Below are 17,130 nucleotides of genomic sequence, written 5' to 3'. Positions count from 1 at the left end.
TGATGGGACGACGAAATAGATGCAATAATGAAAAAATCTATGAAAATTAAAGCGGAACGGGTTCGATAATGTAAATAGTTTTTCTATGCCATTTTACACTGAAAAACAACACATACATATAATGATTGTTTTCCAATTAACTTTGAATTCTTGACTTAATTTATTATAGAAAACAAACCGACATGAGCAGGGGACGAGAGAGAAAATATGCTCCAAATTTTTTTAGGTTCAATGGCTTTTGATGTTGATTATCGAGATGTTATGTTGCTCGATCATGATGTGAATCCCCTGTTTATGATTAATACTGCTAATATTATGAATAATCCTGCTTATATATTTCAAAAACCTATGGAAGAACCAATCTCATATCATATATGGTATCTGGTTTCGAAAAATCAAGAGATTTATCTTTCTCAATTGCCAAAACCTATTGCGAAGAATAAGGTTTTAACAATCAAGATAACTGAAGATGAATATCTCAGACGTGTCGATGAATATAATAAAAATCTAATTATCGTTTAACCCTTCCTTAGGTTCTCCACCTTGAAGACATTAGCAAAAAGCTGCTTACGGTATGGCCTTCCAGCATATCTTAGGTAATATGTTCTCTTGGGAAAGACTATTTTTGCTTTCGTCTCAATTCAGCTGATTCTATTGTGATTCATTCTCTTGGTTCAATCTCTTTGGAACATGGTATGATGCACTCAGAACGCCGGACTAAGGATTTTAGTCCTGATAACCAAAAGACAAACTCTAGTTCAAGTGTGGACTCGTATATACGGCATTAGCTTGGAATATTTACATAAGAAAACTTTATTCGAAATTGAAAGTGTTTTAGGAACATCATCGAAGGTGGATGACAATGCTCCAGATATTAATCGAGCATATGGTCATTTTGCAAGAGTTTGTGGAAATCGGTCTCCCGGAAAAACCGTATGATAAAATTTTAGTTGAGAGAGATGGCTTTGAATTCGTGGCCTACTTATATACGAAATACTGCCTTCATTTTACGCCTATTGTAAATTAATTGGACACATTTTGAAAGAATGCAAGCGGCGAGAGGCAGATGTAAAAAAAGAAAATTTTTATGTATTATGTGGCAAAACCTGAGTCAACTACCTTGAAGAAAAATGTTACGGTTCTAGGATCTTCCATGACACGCAGCTTGAGTAACCCGACTGACCCCAATGTTGTAGATGTTGCAACTGAAGATCATTCATTAGATCCCAGCTCATTGGTTCCTTGTGAATTAATGAATAACGTGACATATCATGTGCATGCTCATAGAAATGCAAGAGATAACTTCAAGGTAAGTAGTGCTGAACTTGAATTTGTAATATCAATGATATCGCAAAAAAAGTTGCCAATGAAAGCCTAAGTGTTGCTACTAGTCCTAGTAGCAATGTTGTGTTAATGATGTGAATCATGTTTTCTTGAAATGGACTCTCTGGGAAGATTTATTCTCAAAGAGTAAGAGACATATAATGGACCTCCTTTCAGAAGTTAGTCACGACAGCTAGTACTGACAAAATATATGTAGTAGTCTAGCCACGTATACAAATGAAAAACAATTATGATGATTAGTCAACAATCTCATCGTCGCAGATATTGGAGAACATGGTGGTAGAAGATATTCTTTCTGCCCTGTTAGACGATATTCAACCTGTTTTGCCTGGTTTAAAGAATAAAAATACTAAATCAAAACAGGATAATTACTTAAAAGCCCGTGAAAATAATTATCTTATGAAATGGCTTGGACGAGCTTGTCAATGTAATTTTTTGATTCTCTAATTCTTTTTATTTTTTCTTTATGCTTCTTTTATCAAGGGGTTTTGTCTTTTTGTTCCCCTCCTATTTCTATTTTGCATTTTTTTTATTGTTAAATTCCTTTTTCTTATTTTTTTTTTCTTTGTAGAAATCAACGGGGTTGAGGAAGAAGAGAATTGAGAAAGAGAAAGGATATGTCATGATCTAAATGAATTTCTGAGAATTCCTCTAAATGAATGTACTGAGATATTTAATTGCAAAACATCATTAATAGCTGATTAATTACCCCCTATATTAACAAACGAAAACTCAAAGAAATTGGCTCATTAGTAGTTGATATTATATGATTCTCCAATTTTCTAAAGATGAAGAATGTGAGATTCTCAACATCAACTAATAGCCTTGGAACTCAAACTTCACAACAGATCTGAACACCTAGTTGTCTAAGCTAATTAGCACAATGCAGTTTATAACATAGATTGTAGAACGAAAATACCTCACATCCTTTTTGTATGAACACATCTCTAATTAGATGATGTTGTTGTACCGGGCATTTCTCAATGAATAAGTCGCATATCAATGTATCAAAGTGACCGAATAATGTGAGTGGTTGATGGACCATTTGTATGTAGCTCGTCCTTAGCATCAATTGTATCCTTGTTCGGCAAAGTTTGAACGTTTTTTTTTTCTTCCCATTTGTTGCAAAGGAGAATTATCCTCACTGGCTGAGCCAAGGGTGACTAACCCTAACTCTAGCCCTCCTAAAAATATTAAACCCGTGCAAAAACCGTTTATTTTTGTCTCTCATATTTTGTTGTTAGGCCACCTTATATCAAGCATTTAGTCCACCAAAATCTTATTTGATTTTTTTTAGCCCCCTCAGTTCAGATTTCTGGTTTTGCCACTCACTTGTGCCCAGAACAGAAAGTAGGGGGTAAATATCAAATACCTGAAGAAACAAAAGTTTGAAACTAACCCAACTCATATTTTAAAGGAGCTAAGTATCTAACTTGAACTGAAAGTTAGTTATTTGTTAATGTAAAAAGAACAGGGGGTAGTTTTGTCAGTTAATTCAGTATGTATAGCCGTCAATTTCCATAAAATAGGAGTTGGTAAAACATGTAATTGACGAATAATTAGAAGGCTAAGAACGACATTGTGAGAGACCCGTCATTTTCTGAGTTTCTTAATAGATCTTATTTACGTAACCATTCAAAATAATTTTCTTCCATGTATGACTGTTGCTATTTCCTGTTTTGGATTACTCTATGTACTGTCCAACATTAAAACCATGGGCAACTTTAAAGCTTTACAGGAGCTTAACGTCTTGCTTATTTTAGTGTTAGAAAAGATCTTTCCTTGCTTTACCGGAGCATGTATCCTCAAACATTGCCCTGGGTTTATAGCATAATTTGCTTCTTTTTCGAGCGTAGAAAGGTTGTTAGTATAAGGTAAGATATAGCGATATGTGGGGTTGGAAATAACAAGGGAACCTTTCTATTTGTTAATTATAGAGAGAAAGAAACACACGCACCTATAAAATGGAAATAATTGGTTTCAAATCTCTTCCACTTCACCCATCTTCTCTTCTTCTTCTTCTCTCCTATAGACTGCCTTGCTGTCTGTCTCATTAAGCTCTTCTTCTAGTTCCTTCTGAATCTCCCTCCCTGTACATCAAGGTATGCTGTCGCTTTCGGAAGCTCCTTCTTGATCTTTTGATTTCTTAATGTCACATTGTTTAGTTCAACTTCAATTAGTTCCTCTGTTTTCTCATTCTGATAAACAAGAAGAAAAATAAATCGATTTCTGTTTCATTTTTAGATTACTACAAATCGTTTTAACAATTTATTTTTCGCCTTGATTTTGGGTTAGCTCAAAATCCTTAAACAGTGATTCACTGAAAAGAGATTTTTTTTTTTTGGCTTTTTGATGATTTAATTTTAATAAAGAAGGAACACAATAATTTTGATTCCTTTTCTTTGTTTTCCGCCATTGTTTTTTACATCTATCCGTTAAGCGTAATTATCTCAAATTCTAATGGTCACAGTTTTATTTTCCTGCAATTTCGGTGATCATAAAAAACCCAATAATATTTTTTTTGGTAAATTGTGTTTCTGTTTCTGATGATTCAGAATTTAATTTTGGAACTTTGTTAAATTTTGCAGGTATTGAGTTTCTGCGAAATTCACTGAAGATTTGTCGTTTGCGGAGAGATCTTTATTGTGAATGGACAGCTCGGAAATATAATCCGAGCTTTGAAAAAGAAAAAACTGGTTTTTAGGTTGAATTGAATTTGAATTTGAATTGTTGGTAAAGATGATTACCATGGCACCGGAGCTTACCTTGGTCTTCAAAAGTTTGGACATGTTAGGAGCTTCTGATCATGCTACCGTGGTTTCAATTACATTATTTGTTACCCTTCTTTGCGCTTGTATAGTTATAGGTCATTTACTCGAGGAGAATCGGTGGATGAATGAATCCATTACAGCCATTGCTATTGTAAGTTTTGCAGGAGCTTGGGTTTTTTTTGTTGATTTTTTATATATTTTTTTATAACCTTTTTTTTGTTGGTGATTTGTGAATTTGGATTTTGGTTTGTTTTGATTGCAGGGTTTGTGTACAGGAGTTGTAATTCTATTAACTACAGGAGGAAAAAGTTCGCATATTCTAGTGTTTAGTGAAGATCTTTTCTTTATATATCTACTTCCTCCTATTATTTTCAATGCTGGGTATGTTAACTTTTCTTAATTAATTTTTTTTTGGAGTGGAATCTCTTCTTAATGCTGGATTTTGACCCCTTTGTCTAAGAGTTAGTGAGTCTAGGATTTTTGAGTTGTAAATCCTGTTACAAGTAGGATGCAGTTTGTTGGTGCATTTGAGACTCAGATGGGTGCTGAAGATTTGAAGGAAAGTAGTGATGTACATGGCTACAGAGATGAGTTGGTTTTTGTTGGGAGGCACTTTTGTGGCTAAGATTGTAGATTGATTTGGTTCGTAGTTTGATTGAATTAGTTGGCATCATATAGCTTGTGTAGATTAGGAGAGCTGTATTTTATTTGTTTCAACCATAGCTAGAGTTTACCTTGCCTCAGAGATGCTAGTATAGTGTTCTACCTTCTTTTCTTTTTCATTTTTGATACGTTTGTGCTTCAATGTGTGGTACCTTTACTTTGTTGTGGTGATTATTTCATATCTGATGAGACAAATTGTTAGGAAATTTACTAATATGAGCTCAATGAGTTTGATCGTTTCTTTGTTTTTGTTTTTTACTTTTTGGTGTGACTAGTTTCCAGGTTAAAAAGAAACAATTCTTTCGCAACTTTATGACAATCATGCTGTTTGGTGCAATTGGTACACTGATATCTTTTGCCATCATCTCTCTCGGTTTGTAGCTTCAGATTTGTTATGCATTTTGGGTTATTTCATTGATTTTGTCATATCAGATACATGCACAAAAAGAAAAGTCAAAGCTTTCACATGAATCTTTAAAGTCAAAACAACTTTCAGGGACTACGCTTTCTAGTAATTGGCCTCAGAGTTAATCAATTTCTAATAAATATTCTATTTAACATGTCCTGATTCTTTATGCAGGTGCAACACAAATATTTAAGAAGCTGGATATTGGTCCTCTGGAATTAGGAGATTATCTTGGTATGTTCCTATATCAGTATCTGTCTTCATAGAACCATCATAGACACTCAAGCTTTTGATCTAATACTGTCGCTCTTTATCTTGTATTCTTATCTATATTTCATTTTTAAATTGCAGCCATCGGAACAATCTTTTCTGCCACAGATTCTGTTTGCACCTTACAGGTTCGATAACTCTCTAAAAAACTCCAATTAAACAAACAAAATGTAATCGCACTGATAACTTATCTTAAAATGTATATTTTATTGTACTTCAACAGGTGCTTAATCAGGATGAGACACCACTACTATACAGTTTGGTCTTCGGCGAAGGTGTTGTTAATGACGCGACTTCTGTGGTGCTCTTCAATGCAATTCAGGACTTTGATCTTACTCACATCAATTCTAAAATCGCATTGCAATTTTTTGGGAACTTCTCATATTTATTTATCATAAGTACACTGCTTGGAGCCTTTGTAAGTATTTCCCACACAAACTCCCAACTTTATAATGTGGGTTTTATATGCTTGTGGGTGACTAGGAGTTATACTTAAATATTTTCTTTTATTTCTTACAGGCTGGACTTTTGAGTGCATACATCATTAAAAAGCTATATTTTGGCAGGTAAAATATATTGTTCACTTTCTTATGACCACTTTCCCTTCTATACTTCTTTCATGTGGTTCATGTCTTTTAGTTTGCTGGAAAACTATCTCAAAATTCTACAATACTCTAATTGCTTAAGTTTGTGCCAATTTCAGGCATTCTACTGATCGTGAGGTTGCGCTGATGATACTTATGGCTTACCTTTCTTATATGCTAGCCGAGGTAAGAGTTCTTTGTAACTTTCTGAACATTTCTTCAAGGATCGATCCTTGTTACTTTTTGTTTTTCTGTTCTAAATTACCTAACATGGATATTTTTACTGCAGTTATTCCACCTAAGTGCAATTCTCACAGTGTTCTTTTGTGGGATTGTGATGTCCCACTACACCTGGCATAATGTAACAGAGAGTTCACGAGTCACTACCAAGTACGTTAAATCGAAACCGTTGAAATTCATACTGTGTAAATTCTCTGTTATGCCAGCATGCAGGTCAAAGTTGTTGTACATTGTTAACTTTGTGGTTTTTTCTGTTTCATGATCATTGCAGGCATGCTTTTGCGACACTGTCATTCATGGCTGAGATATTTATCTTTCTTTATGTTGGTATGGACGCGTTGGACATTGAGAAGTGGAGATTTGTTAGAAGTAGGTAAGGTCAATTATACCCTTGTCGAGATCTAGTCGAAGAGACACAACTCTTTGTTTGCTACGGGGAAAACTGTATTTTATTCACACAAAAAGGTTCACGTTTCATGGGATTATTGTGTCTCTCTTTCTTGTAGTCCCGGGAAGTCAATTGGAGTGAGTGCAATATTGCAAGGCTTGGTTCTGATCGGAAGAGCAGCTTTTGTTTTCCCTCTGTCATTTTTGTCCAACTTAACTAAGAAGACTCAAAACGAAAAGATTACTTTCAATCAACAAGTAATAGTCTTTTCTTTCAGACCTAATTATTTCTTACTGTCGTGGTGTGACTACCTACTGAACAAGAACGATTGTGTGATTCTGTAGATTACTATATGGTGGGCTGGTTTGATGCGAGGCGCTGTATCTGTTGCGCTTGCTTATAATCAGGTATTAATTTGGGGCTTATGTTTCTAAGTAGTAAATTCATCTGAAAGATGGCATTGTCTCATTCTCCGTACAATTGGAATCAGAATTACGACAGCATTTCAAAGTCCATCTTTGTCGGTATGTACTTGCATATATATAATCACTTTTGTTACATATGCAGTTTACAAGGGCAGGCCACACTCAACTGCGTGGAAATGCTATTATGATCACCAGCACAATTACTGTTGTTCTATTCAGCACAGTGGTATGACGAGTTATCCTATCACATCTGCTGATTCGTATTTTATTTTATTTCTAAATGCTTAATGTGCCATTGCTGGATTTTTCAGGTATTTGGTTTGATGACTAAACCTCTGGTAAAGCTGTTACTACCTCCGCCGAAACCTTTCAGCAGTATGTTGTCATCAGAGCCAAATAGTCCAAAATCCTTCATTGTGCCACTTCTTGAGAACGGACAAGAGTCCGAAATCGACTTTGGTGCTCGTAATATCCTTCGCCCATCCAGTATTCGCATGCTTCTCTCCACCCCAACTCATACTGTCCATCGCTATTGGCGCAAGTTCGATAATGCATTCATGCGTCCCGTATTTGGTGGCAGAGGTTTTGTCCCCTTTGTTCCCGGCTCACCAATTGAACAAAGTTTACATCAAAAAGAGGAAGAAACAGAAACACAGACGTAAAACAAAACAATACAGAGTCAATTTTATACAATCTAGAAAAAAGGAACACCCTTCGTATCTCCAAACAGGATAGCAAGCTAGCATGGGTTTGATGAGTTTTTTTTTTAGTGTGAATTGTTAATTCAATGTTGATGCAGTGTGTGCTACACAAGCTGTTTGTAATTTCTTTCTTTTTTTTCTTCTGGGTCATATATTGAAATTTAGCATCATATATTTTTTGTATCGTGATCGATCAATTGCTCGATGGTCGATTGTCATAGGGTTGTCCAGTAGGTTTTGTTTTCCGTTATATTCTTATATGACCTTTCAGCTTTCAAATATTTATTTTGTATGTATAAATGGATGGAAAATTTAATGTAACTAATTTATCTTTTGTTCTTGGCTTAATGCTCTTTCTTTTCTGCTGCCTTCTCAATGTTTGTTGTCCCTTTATTTGGATGTATTGGTGCATTCCTGGGTAGCTGCCACACTCTGAAACATTTTAAATTCATCTTTTCATGCTAAGAATTTATTTTTGGTTATTGTTGCCTTGTCAATGCTTTTCCTTTATAAGTCTGGGACTAACAATTGAGCAGAGTTCAGTAGTGTTATTAAGAAAAAATGTACAACAGATTTGAAGAAAAAAAAAAAACCTGTTTTGAGGCATACATCTGTCTAAGTCCGCCTGGGCAAAAGCATAGGTTATCAGCTGAACCTTGAGTATGCCTCAAAATATGTTTCGAAAAAAAGGGACAACGGAGTGAAGTTGCATAGATTTCAGCTTACAGACTTTGTACACCCACTACCTGTTAATAAAGCATTTTAGACCAGAAAATCAGATCACAAAACGAGAAACATTTTGTTTTGAACTTCCGTGTAGTTTATAAGATGATCCTTTAAGATTCATTCTGATTTGAAGAATGACACTTTGGTATTATATCTAGTTCTATACTGCAGATATACAAGACTCCTCCGCCTACCAGCTATGTAGCATGTATCCAAGTTTCATGCTCACTATGGCGACCATGCAAACAAATAGAAATGGGAAACCAACTTGAACTCTTCTTCCACCCTTGTTGCTTGTCAAACACACCTGTAATGTAAATGGTGTATATAGTTAGTGGATGACCAGAAACATACCTATACATATTACCCTAAGACAGTGGAAAAAATACTGATTGCAAACTCAGATTTTAGAGGATTTTGTTGGTGAGTAATTTACCAGTTCTTGTTGCAACATTTCCCTCTCTTTGAACTTTACGGTCTTCTCTTCCTTCAACTTTTGCATGCAAATCTCAGCCTTTAAGAAAATCCACATGACGTTAATAAAGCTAGTGACAAGCCAGAAGTAACAATAATTTCTTTCCAGCATCTGACTTCAATGCTTTTGGATTCTTTGGAAGGTAAAAATAAAGATACCAATTTCGACTAACTCAACATTGGAGAGATTTAGTACCTCACGCAGATTTGATTCCAAATCAGTTAGCTTTGACTTCAGCTCCTTCATTTCATTAGCCAGTTTAGATTCTTCTACAGGCTCAGGAGAACTCAACTTTTGCACATCGTTGGCAAGTTCTGTGACCTTCGTCGCTTCCTTAGTTGTTACCTGCAACAGAAAGCGCATAGTTGAGATCCTAACAGAATGGATTGCAGAATGGTAGTAACATTCACGGATACATGTCATTATTTTTACCATGTGTTCCGGGGGGAGATTTTCTTGGTTACCCAAAATTGGAGACGCTATAGTTGGTTCCGCCTGCAAAGTATCATTGATTGGGAGAACTACAGGAGAATTCGGTTGGGCAACGATAACGACTCTCAACTTGTTCTCTCCAACATATTTGTTGTTATCCTTGGAGAACTGAAAATATTATTAATCAGAATAATAAATCACAAATAAAGTACCAACAACTGTCAAACAACTAAAAATCCCTACCATGCTGGATTTGATATCCTCTGGAGCTGTCTCAGAAGGAACAACTGTACTTTGGATTAGAAACTTATCTTTACACTGTAAATCGGCTGGGGCTTCCCGAGGTGCTTGCATAATAACTACATTTAATAATAGAGATACGTGGGTATATGAGATCAGCTGTAGCAGTCGACAAATTTTAGTACTTCCTCAAATGTTAGCCATATTTGTAACTGGCACACCAGTAGCCACAAGATTATAAATGCAGTTTCTTTTCAGGAAAGGATAAATGTTGTTGGAAGCTACTAGTCATTGTCTACTGAATGTTTTTTTCAAACAAGTACAAATCGCAAGCAAAAAGATGCATTTAAACAATACACTAAAACGGTAAATATTCGGGCCAAATTATCTACAGTGAGGTCCTATGTGACGTCAGTTGGGGAAAGAACACACCTGTAAAATCACAAGTTGAGTTTGGCTGAATAACGCCTATATTTGGTCGCACAGAATATCTCCCCGGATTTGTAGTTTTAACCTGCCAATGTGCCAGAGGTATTATATTTCAGCAATGATCTCCATTTGTTAATCAAAGATTATCAACACCGGTATCCCACAGTAGCATCCTACTACTACTGGGTTTGTAGACATCATGAATGACAAATCTCTGTGCATCTCCTAATAATTTAGTTCAAAGAAGAAAGAGAAAATTTATCTGTTTCTTTCAAGCTCGGATACCATCAAAGAAGCAATGATGGTAAGAGAAAATTATACGTGACACCCACTCGAAAGTTTTACAGGGAGAGCAGATACCATTTTGAACTCAACACATTTGAATAGTCTACAAGAGAAAACCAGGAATGCAGGAAAATTAGTTAACTAAACACACAATATAGAAAATATGCGCACCTTGTAAGCTACATGATGGTCTGAATTGTTCAAGAGCTGCACCGAGCACCAACTCTGCTTCTTCAACTTAACTAGAGAAACCATAAGCAGTGAACAAGTAAGATTATAATAAGCCACTAAAATTCATCAACATTGTTGAACACAAGTCACAAATATATGCGAAGAAAACACTAATTGGTCGTGGACACTCTCGCAGGAACCACCATATTCAAACATATGTGTACCCAACAAATTCAACAATGACTGTTAATATCGAAATGCTCGGGAAGTCCATCTTAGATCATGTTGGCTGAGTATGGATGGAGCATATTATTCCCATATATCACAGTGTTCATAATTGCACCCTTAAATGTCACTCAATTCCCAATTTCTGGCTCCATCACAGTTCAAATAGCACTAATTTCTATAGTACACAAAGGCGATCAGTTGCATAACTAGGCCAATTCGGATACAAAAAGAATTAAACAAAAACATCATCGGCCTCTCTTCTTCATATGTAAGGAAATCCTTACGTATGACAAAATTAAAGATATAAGCCATTTTCTATGTAAAGTCAAATGCATTTCTGATCATCTATAGTTAAGCAGTGAATATCTATGAGGGCTAAATTCTTGAAAGATGGAGAAGAACATATCAAACAACTTACATGTGAACCTGAGTTCTTTAGGGGGTTGAATTTCCAAAAGATCTTGACCCATTCTTTTACTACTTGTTCAAACAAAACCCAAAACAAGTCCAACCCCTTTCGTCAAATTTGTTAATCTGTAGATACAAAAGGCACCGATTGGATTACACGATAATCACAATTCCAAGAAAATTCTTCAGATAATAAGGGAGAAAAACAATCAAATTTGGGAAGCAAACCCCATTACCAGCAACACAGCAACAAATTTCAAAAGAAGAAGAAGAAGAGAAGAAGAAATCTTACTTGGAGATAAAAAGAAGAAGAAGTAGATGATCAAACAAAGATATTTGTGCTGCAGTTGTTTAAGTATTTTGTTTTTTGTTTTTTTGTAAAGAAAAATTGGATTTATCGACTAGAATAAAACAACATTGATTTCATCGGTGACAAAACCGAGGTGACAATGAAGAAGAATAATTCGAGATTTTTTTGTTTTTGGAATTGGGATTGGTGGTATACCAACTCTGTGTTTGGTTTGGTTTTGTGTTGAAGAACAAGTAAATAAAAAAGTAAGTACTGAAAGGGAAAAAAAGATGCGTATAAGGAATGGCAGTTGTTGTGGACAGTTGTTAACCGCAATGTTTCATACAAATTTCAAATGCCTCCTCTCTCATCGGCTTGGCTTGTGGTTTTACTCCGGAAGAAAAAGGAAGTTGCTATGACTCGTCCATCTGGCTTTATCTTGAGAGGAACTGAGACATTCCACCGACATACACAAAAACAAATTAGGAACAACGCAAAAGCAGTAACAAAGTTGCCATCCCTTTTTGGTAATTGGGGTGGTAATGTCAATGTCGATGATACTTGAATCCAACAAGGCAACACCATTCATGGGGAATTTTGTTAGGTTATATGTGGTCCCTTGGGATGCACAACCAAAACAAACATACGGAGTATTTCGTTTTGAGATTAATTATACAGTCATTTGGAAAGCCAAGTGGAATTATTGTAATTCCCAGCTGAATGGTACTTCTTCCGTACCTATTATACAGGCGGAATTTTGCTTTTTGTTTGTTTCTTTAGATAGGCGGACTAGTATTTCCTAGATAAATATTTCTACATATACCCTTATTTATGGTGCATAGATAATTATGTTATTAATAGGACAAGGGGTATGTATTATACTTAGTACGATCAACAATCAGAATACAAAAATGGATTTGAAGAATAACAAGAAATGGTAACAATCTGCTGTAGCAGCCTTAGAACAGTTTCATTAATTCAAGCTTAACCCCAATCAAATGGTTCTTACACCTAATAAAGAAGGAGGAGGAAATAATCAGATCGGAATTAGCTAATCAGAGTATGACATTTGTCCCTAGCTTGACTAATCTCAAAGTGACACACACTGCTACTCTACTGGCCACTAACTAATACTGAGTACACCCCAAAGGATTATTCAGGGCAGACCACAGTTCAAGAATAGTCATATGCATGTATATGACAAATACCCTCCCATCATCAAATCCTTGTCCTCAAGGATTGAAATTTGGAAAATGGCTCTTGATGTTGCCAGCATCCTCCCAAGTGGCATCTGCAGCTGACGAAGTGATTCATTGAATAAGCAATTGAAGAACTGAAACACCATTTCTGACAATAACTCTGGAATCTAGTGCAACTGCAGGGATGACAAGCACTTGACCTTCACTGTTGATGACTGGTAGAGTTGGGGAGATGATATGTTGCGCACCAATCTGTTTCTTGAGTTGAGAGACATGAAAAACAGGGTGTATTCTGGCTTCATTAGGTAAAACCAATTTGTAGGCTACACTGCCATTTTTCTGAAGGACAGTGAAGGGTCCATAGTATTTGGCTGCAAGCTTTAAATTTCTTCTCAATACCAAGGAAGCTTGTCTATAAGGCTGGAGCTTTAAGTAAACTCTATCACCAACAACAAAACTTCTATCCACTCTAGTCTTATCTGCATATAGCTTCATTCTCTCTTGGGACTTGTGGAGTGAGTCTTTCAGTAAGTCCAACATAGCAGCTCTTTGCTTCAAATATTCCTCAACAGCAGCAACAGAAGTGGTGGAAGTAGAAGGAAAAGCCAAGTGAGGAGGATTGTAACCATAAAGGGTTGTAAATGGGCTTACCTTGAGACTGGTGTGGTAGTTGGTGTTGTACCACCATTCTGCAAGAGGTAGCCAATGATGACACTTCTTTGGATGATGTCCACACATGCATCTAAGATAATTATCCAAACATTGATTCACTCTCTCAATATGGCCATTAGTTTGTGGATGGTAAGCAGTGATGAGGTGCAACTGTGTTCCAAGAGCCTTGAACAAATCTTGCCAAAAGTGGCTGGTGAAGACCTTGTCTCTGTCAGACACAATGGATGCAGGCAACCCATGTAGTTTGTAAACTTGAGCAATGAACTCTCTTGACACATAAGCAGCAGTGTAAGGATGATGCAAGCCAATGAAATGAGCATATTTTGTTAGTCTGTCAACCACCACTAGGATAACTGACTTCCTTTCACTCATTGGAAGTCTCTCTATGAAGTCCATAGAGATGTGTTGCCAAGCATGGTCAGGGATGGGAAAGGGTTACAACAAGCCAGCTGAAAAATTGTGGTCACCTTTATTTTTTTGGCAGACATCACAAGCTGAGACAAATTGTAGTATTTCCTTCTTCATTGCAGGCCAAAAGAATGTGGATTTAGCTCTCATATAAGTAGCTTGAATTCCAGAGTGGCCACCAGCTGCAGAAGAGTGAATGCGGTCCATAATCTTTGTCTTAACATCTGATGAGGATCCAACATAGATTCTTGACTTGAATCTCCAAACACCATCAGTGTAGGAGTAGTTGGAAAGAGTAGCTGGATAGAGGGAAAGTTGTGCAATGAGAGTCTGTACCTTTGTATCAGAAGAGTCGCTATCAATAATTTCTTGAGACCAAGATGGTTGTGAAACAGATATACTCTAGCAAGTACCACTCTCATGAGGTCTTCTAGAAAGTGCATCAACAACAGTATTGTCAGACCCTCTTTTATATCTAATTTCATAATCAAACCCCATAAGCTTCATCAACCATTTTTGTTGTAAGTTAGAAGAGATTTTCTGTTCCAAAAAATATTTGATGCTCCGGTGGTCAGTTTGAATAATGAAGTGGTTGCCTTGGAGGTATTGTCTCCATCTGGTGACACCTTGAACAATAGAGAGCAGTTCCTTTTCATAAGTAAACATAACAGCTGCCTTTGGTCCCAGAGGTTTACTGTAGAAAGCTAGTGGGTTGCCCTCTTGTAGCAGAACAACACCAATACCAGTATCACAAGCATCAGTTTCAACAACAAATTACTTATTGAAATTTGGTAGAGATAATACAGGAGTAGAGGACATGGCTTCCTTGAGCTGTTGAAAGGCTGATGTAGCTGCATGGAATCAAAAGAATGCATTTTTATTTAGTAAGTCAGTGAGTGGTCTGCTAATGAGGCCATCATTTTTTAACAAATTTCCTGTAATAGCCAGTGAGACCCAAGAACCCTCTAAGTTCTTTGAGTGTATGTGGAATTGGCCAATTGATCATAGCAGAAATTTTTGTAGGGTCAGATTTAACCTCTTCAACAGTAATGATATGTCCCAAATACTCCAACTCATGTTGGCCAAAACAGCACTTTGAAAAGTTGGCAAATAGCTGATGCTTTCTCAATATATCCAGTGTAAGTTGCAAGTGCAAAAGATGCTCCTCCAAGGAAGAACTATATACAAGGATATCATCAAATAACACCAAGATGAATTTCCTTAAGTGGTCTTGAAAAATATCATTCATAAGAGCTTGGAAGGTAGCAGGTGCATTGGTAAGTCCAAATGGCATCACCTTGAATTCAAAGTGGCCATGATGAGTTCTGAATGCAGTCTTGTAAATGTCAGCAGAAGTTACCCTTATTTGGTGATATCCATCTCTTAAATCAATCTTTGAAAAAAATTTATTGCCATGTAATTCATCAAGCAACTCTTCTATAATTGGAATGGGAAATTTATCCTTGACTGTGATGTTGTTAAGCTTCCTATAATCAACACAAAACCTCCATATGTTGTCCTTCTTTTTGACCAGAAGTATGGGAGCAGGAAAAGGACTGTGACTTGCTTGAATGATGCCAGACTAAAGCATATCTTGAACTAGTTGTTCCACCACTGACTTCTAAATATAGGGACACTTATAAGGTCTCATGTTAACAGGTTCAGAATTTGGCTTAAGTGGAATTGAGTGGTATAGGTTTCTCTGAGGTGGAAGGGATTTTGGCTCAGAGAAAACATCAGAATATTGATCAAGTAATTATGAAATTGGAGGTGGGGAAGAAGTAGGTGTTGGTGAAGTGGAGATGGAAAAAAGTTGGCCAATCAGGCCATGAGTGTGTTTTTTGAAGAATCTTGTAGCTGCATTTCCACTCATCAGGCTTCAAGAAGCTTTATCTTGAGTACCAGTAAGTGTAATTTTCTTCCTATTATGTTTAAAATAAATACTCAACTTAGAAAAATTAAAAATCACATCACCCAATTGCTTCAGCCAATCAGCTTCCAAAACCAAATCATAGCCACCAAGTGGTAAAAGTCTTAAACTCCCAGAAAACTTGTGGTTGTGCATAGACCAATTTAAGTTCGAGCATATACTATTACTGACAGTTCTATCACCATTATCCACAGTGACTAACATGCTAGCAGTTAGCTCAATGGAACAGTTGAGTTTCCTAGCAATGTCAATATCAATGAAACTATGTATGATTCTTGTATCTATAAGCACAGGTATAGCTTTCTTGTTAATAAGACCAGGAATTTTAATAGTTTCACCAGAATTATTACCTGTCAATGCATGAAGGTAAATTTCCATGTTACTCTCCATAGGTGAGTCCTCTTCTTCCGGGTGAGTAGCTGCTTCAAATTCCGGAGAACTGTCTTCACTCTCAGTTCCAATCATCAAACACATATGTTGTTGTTTACATATATGACCCCTTTTGTAGACCTCATCACAATTATAACACATACCTCTGGATTTTCGAGCTTGCACCTGGTCAGGGGTGAGTCTTTTAATAGAAAGAGATGTGTTATGTTTTGGTAAGATGTTTGAAGTGGATGAAGTCGATTGAGTGGAAGAAGCTGGTGTAATAGGGGGTTGTGGAGTAAAATGTCTAGTGGTTGAAAAAGAAGTAGAATATGCTCTTGGAGCAGGTTTGACAGACTTTTGTTGGAGAGCTAGTGTTTTCTCTTGTATTCTAGTTAGAGAAAAAGCAGTTAACAGTGTTGTAGGACCAAATATAAGTATTGGCTCTCTTAATTCTTCTTTCAACCCACCAATAAAACTGCTAATGAAATATTCCTCTGTGAAGATATTGTGTTTACTTAACAGTAGTGCCTCCAGATGTTCAAATTCCTCAAAATAAGCATTCATAGTTGTAAGTTGAGACAATTTATTGAACATACCCACAATGTTTTCATGAGCAGGATTTTCAAAACGAAGACAAACATTGCTACTTAAGTCTTGCCAGGAGATATGAGGTCTATTTAATCGAAAATTCGCAAACCATTTTGCTGCCTTGCCATCAAAATGCATTGCAGTAGCTTTGTTAAATTCAGGAATCTCATGCATCTGAAAGAAATACTCATATTTATTAAGCCATCCTTTTAGATTATCACCATCGAAACGTGGAAAATCCATCTTTGGAAGACGATTATGATTGTAATCACGACCCCCTGAATGATTGTGAAATGAATTCCCAACCTGTAGATTGTGTACTCGAGCTCCACTATGATCACCCTGGTGGAAATTCGTTGTAGACAAGAGATCATCCATCTGAGATCTCATCATCGATTTGATTGACAACAAATGTGAATCCAGGCCAGCTTTCAGTTTGATTTCAAATTCATCTTTGGTAAGTATCAACTCGAGCTGGAGATTGAT

General features: G+C 36.4%; 2 protein-coding genes across 3 annotated transcripts; one reads left to right on the top strand and one right to left on the bottom strand.

Moving 5' to 3' along the window:
- The first annotated feature begins 3,293 nt into the window (after positions 1 to 3,293).
- LOC113349577 (sodium/hydrogen exchanger 1-like) lies at positions 3,294 to 8,140 on the top strand. Of its 2 annotated transcripts, none has more exons than XM_026593553.1 (15): positions 3,294 to 3,446; positions 3,933 to 4,266; positions 4,378 to 4,496; positions 5,054 to 5,118; positions 5,359 to 5,418; positions 5,536 to 5,582; positions 5,678 to 5,872; positions 5,974 to 6,020; positions 6,158 to 6,224; positions 6,328 to 6,428; positions 6,550 to 6,651; positions 6,785 to 6,923; positions 7,011 to 7,073; positions 7,234 to 7,317; positions 7,403 to 8,140. In XM_026593553.1, the coding sequence occupies exons 2-15, from the start codon at positions 4,084 to 4,086 to the stop codon at positions 7,751 to 7,753; spliced, it is 1,623 nt and encodes a 540-aa protein (XP_026449338.1). In that variant the 5' UTR covers positions 3,294 to 3,446; positions 3,933 to 4,083; the 3' UTR covers positions 7,754 to 8,140. The 2 variants fall into 2 exon arrangements, with proteins under 2 accessions (XP_026449338.1, XP_026449337.1); XM_026593552.1 differs by having other exon boundaries at positions 5,054 to 5,151.
- Positions 8,141 to 8,541: 401 nt separating this feature from the next.
- On the bottom strand, positions 8,542 to 11,853 carry LOC113349579 (vesicle-associated protein 2-2-like). The gene is made up of 9 exons (XM_026593554.1): positions 11,479 to 11,853; positions 11,197 to 11,312; positions 10,551 to 10,621; positions 10,098 to 10,179; positions 9,669 to 9,784; positions 9,426 to 9,593; positions 9,189 to 9,338; positions 8,955 to 9,032; positions 8,542 to 8,825 (listed from the first exon to the last, which is right to left on the bottom strand). Exons 2-9 carry the CDS (start codon positions 11,246 to 11,248, stop codon positions 8,709 to 8,711), a joined length of 834 nt encoding a protein of 277 aa, XP_026449339.1. The 5' UTR covers positions 11,249 to 11,312; positions 11,479 to 11,853; the 3' UTR covers positions 8,542 to 8,708.
- Between the last annotated feature and the right edge of the window lie 5,277 nt (positions 11,854 to 17,130).

The sequence above is a fragment of the Papaver somniferum genome, chromosome 2 (assembly GCF_003573695.1).
Source record: "Papaver somniferum cultivar HN1 chromosome 2, ASM357369v1, whole genome shotgun sequence".
Classification (NCBI taxonomy): Eukaryota; Viridiplantae; Streptophyta; class Magnoliopsida; order Ranunculales; family Papaveraceae; genus Papaver; species Papaver somniferum.
This window is presented reverse-complemented; position numbering and strand designations above follow the sequence as displayed.

Coding starts and splice junctions, on each gene's coding strand:
- LOC113349577 (XM_026593552.1), top strand. CDS start 4,084: ATGATTACCATGGCACCGGAGCTTACCTTGGTCTTCAAAAGTTTGGAC. Junction 5,873..5,973: donor GTACACTGCTTGGAGCCTTT/GTAAGTATTTCC, acceptor TATTTCTTACAG/GCTGGACTTTTGAGTGCATA. Junction 6,429..6,549: donor AGTTCACGAGTCACTACCAA/GTACGTTAAATC, acceptor TGATCATTGCAG/GCATGCTTTTGCGACACTGT.
- LOC113349579 (XM_026593554.1), bottom strand. CDS start 11,248: ATGGGTCAAGATCTTTTGGAAATTCAACCCCCTAAAGAACTCAGGTTC. Junction 9,785..10,097: donor CTCAACTTGTGATTTTACAG/GTGTGTTCTTTC, acceptor TATTAAATGTAG/TTATTATGCAAGCACCTCGG. Junction 9,339..9,425: donor ATCTCCCCCCGGAACACATG/GTAAAAATAATG, acceptor TTTCTGTTGCAG/GTAACAACTAAGGAAGCGAC.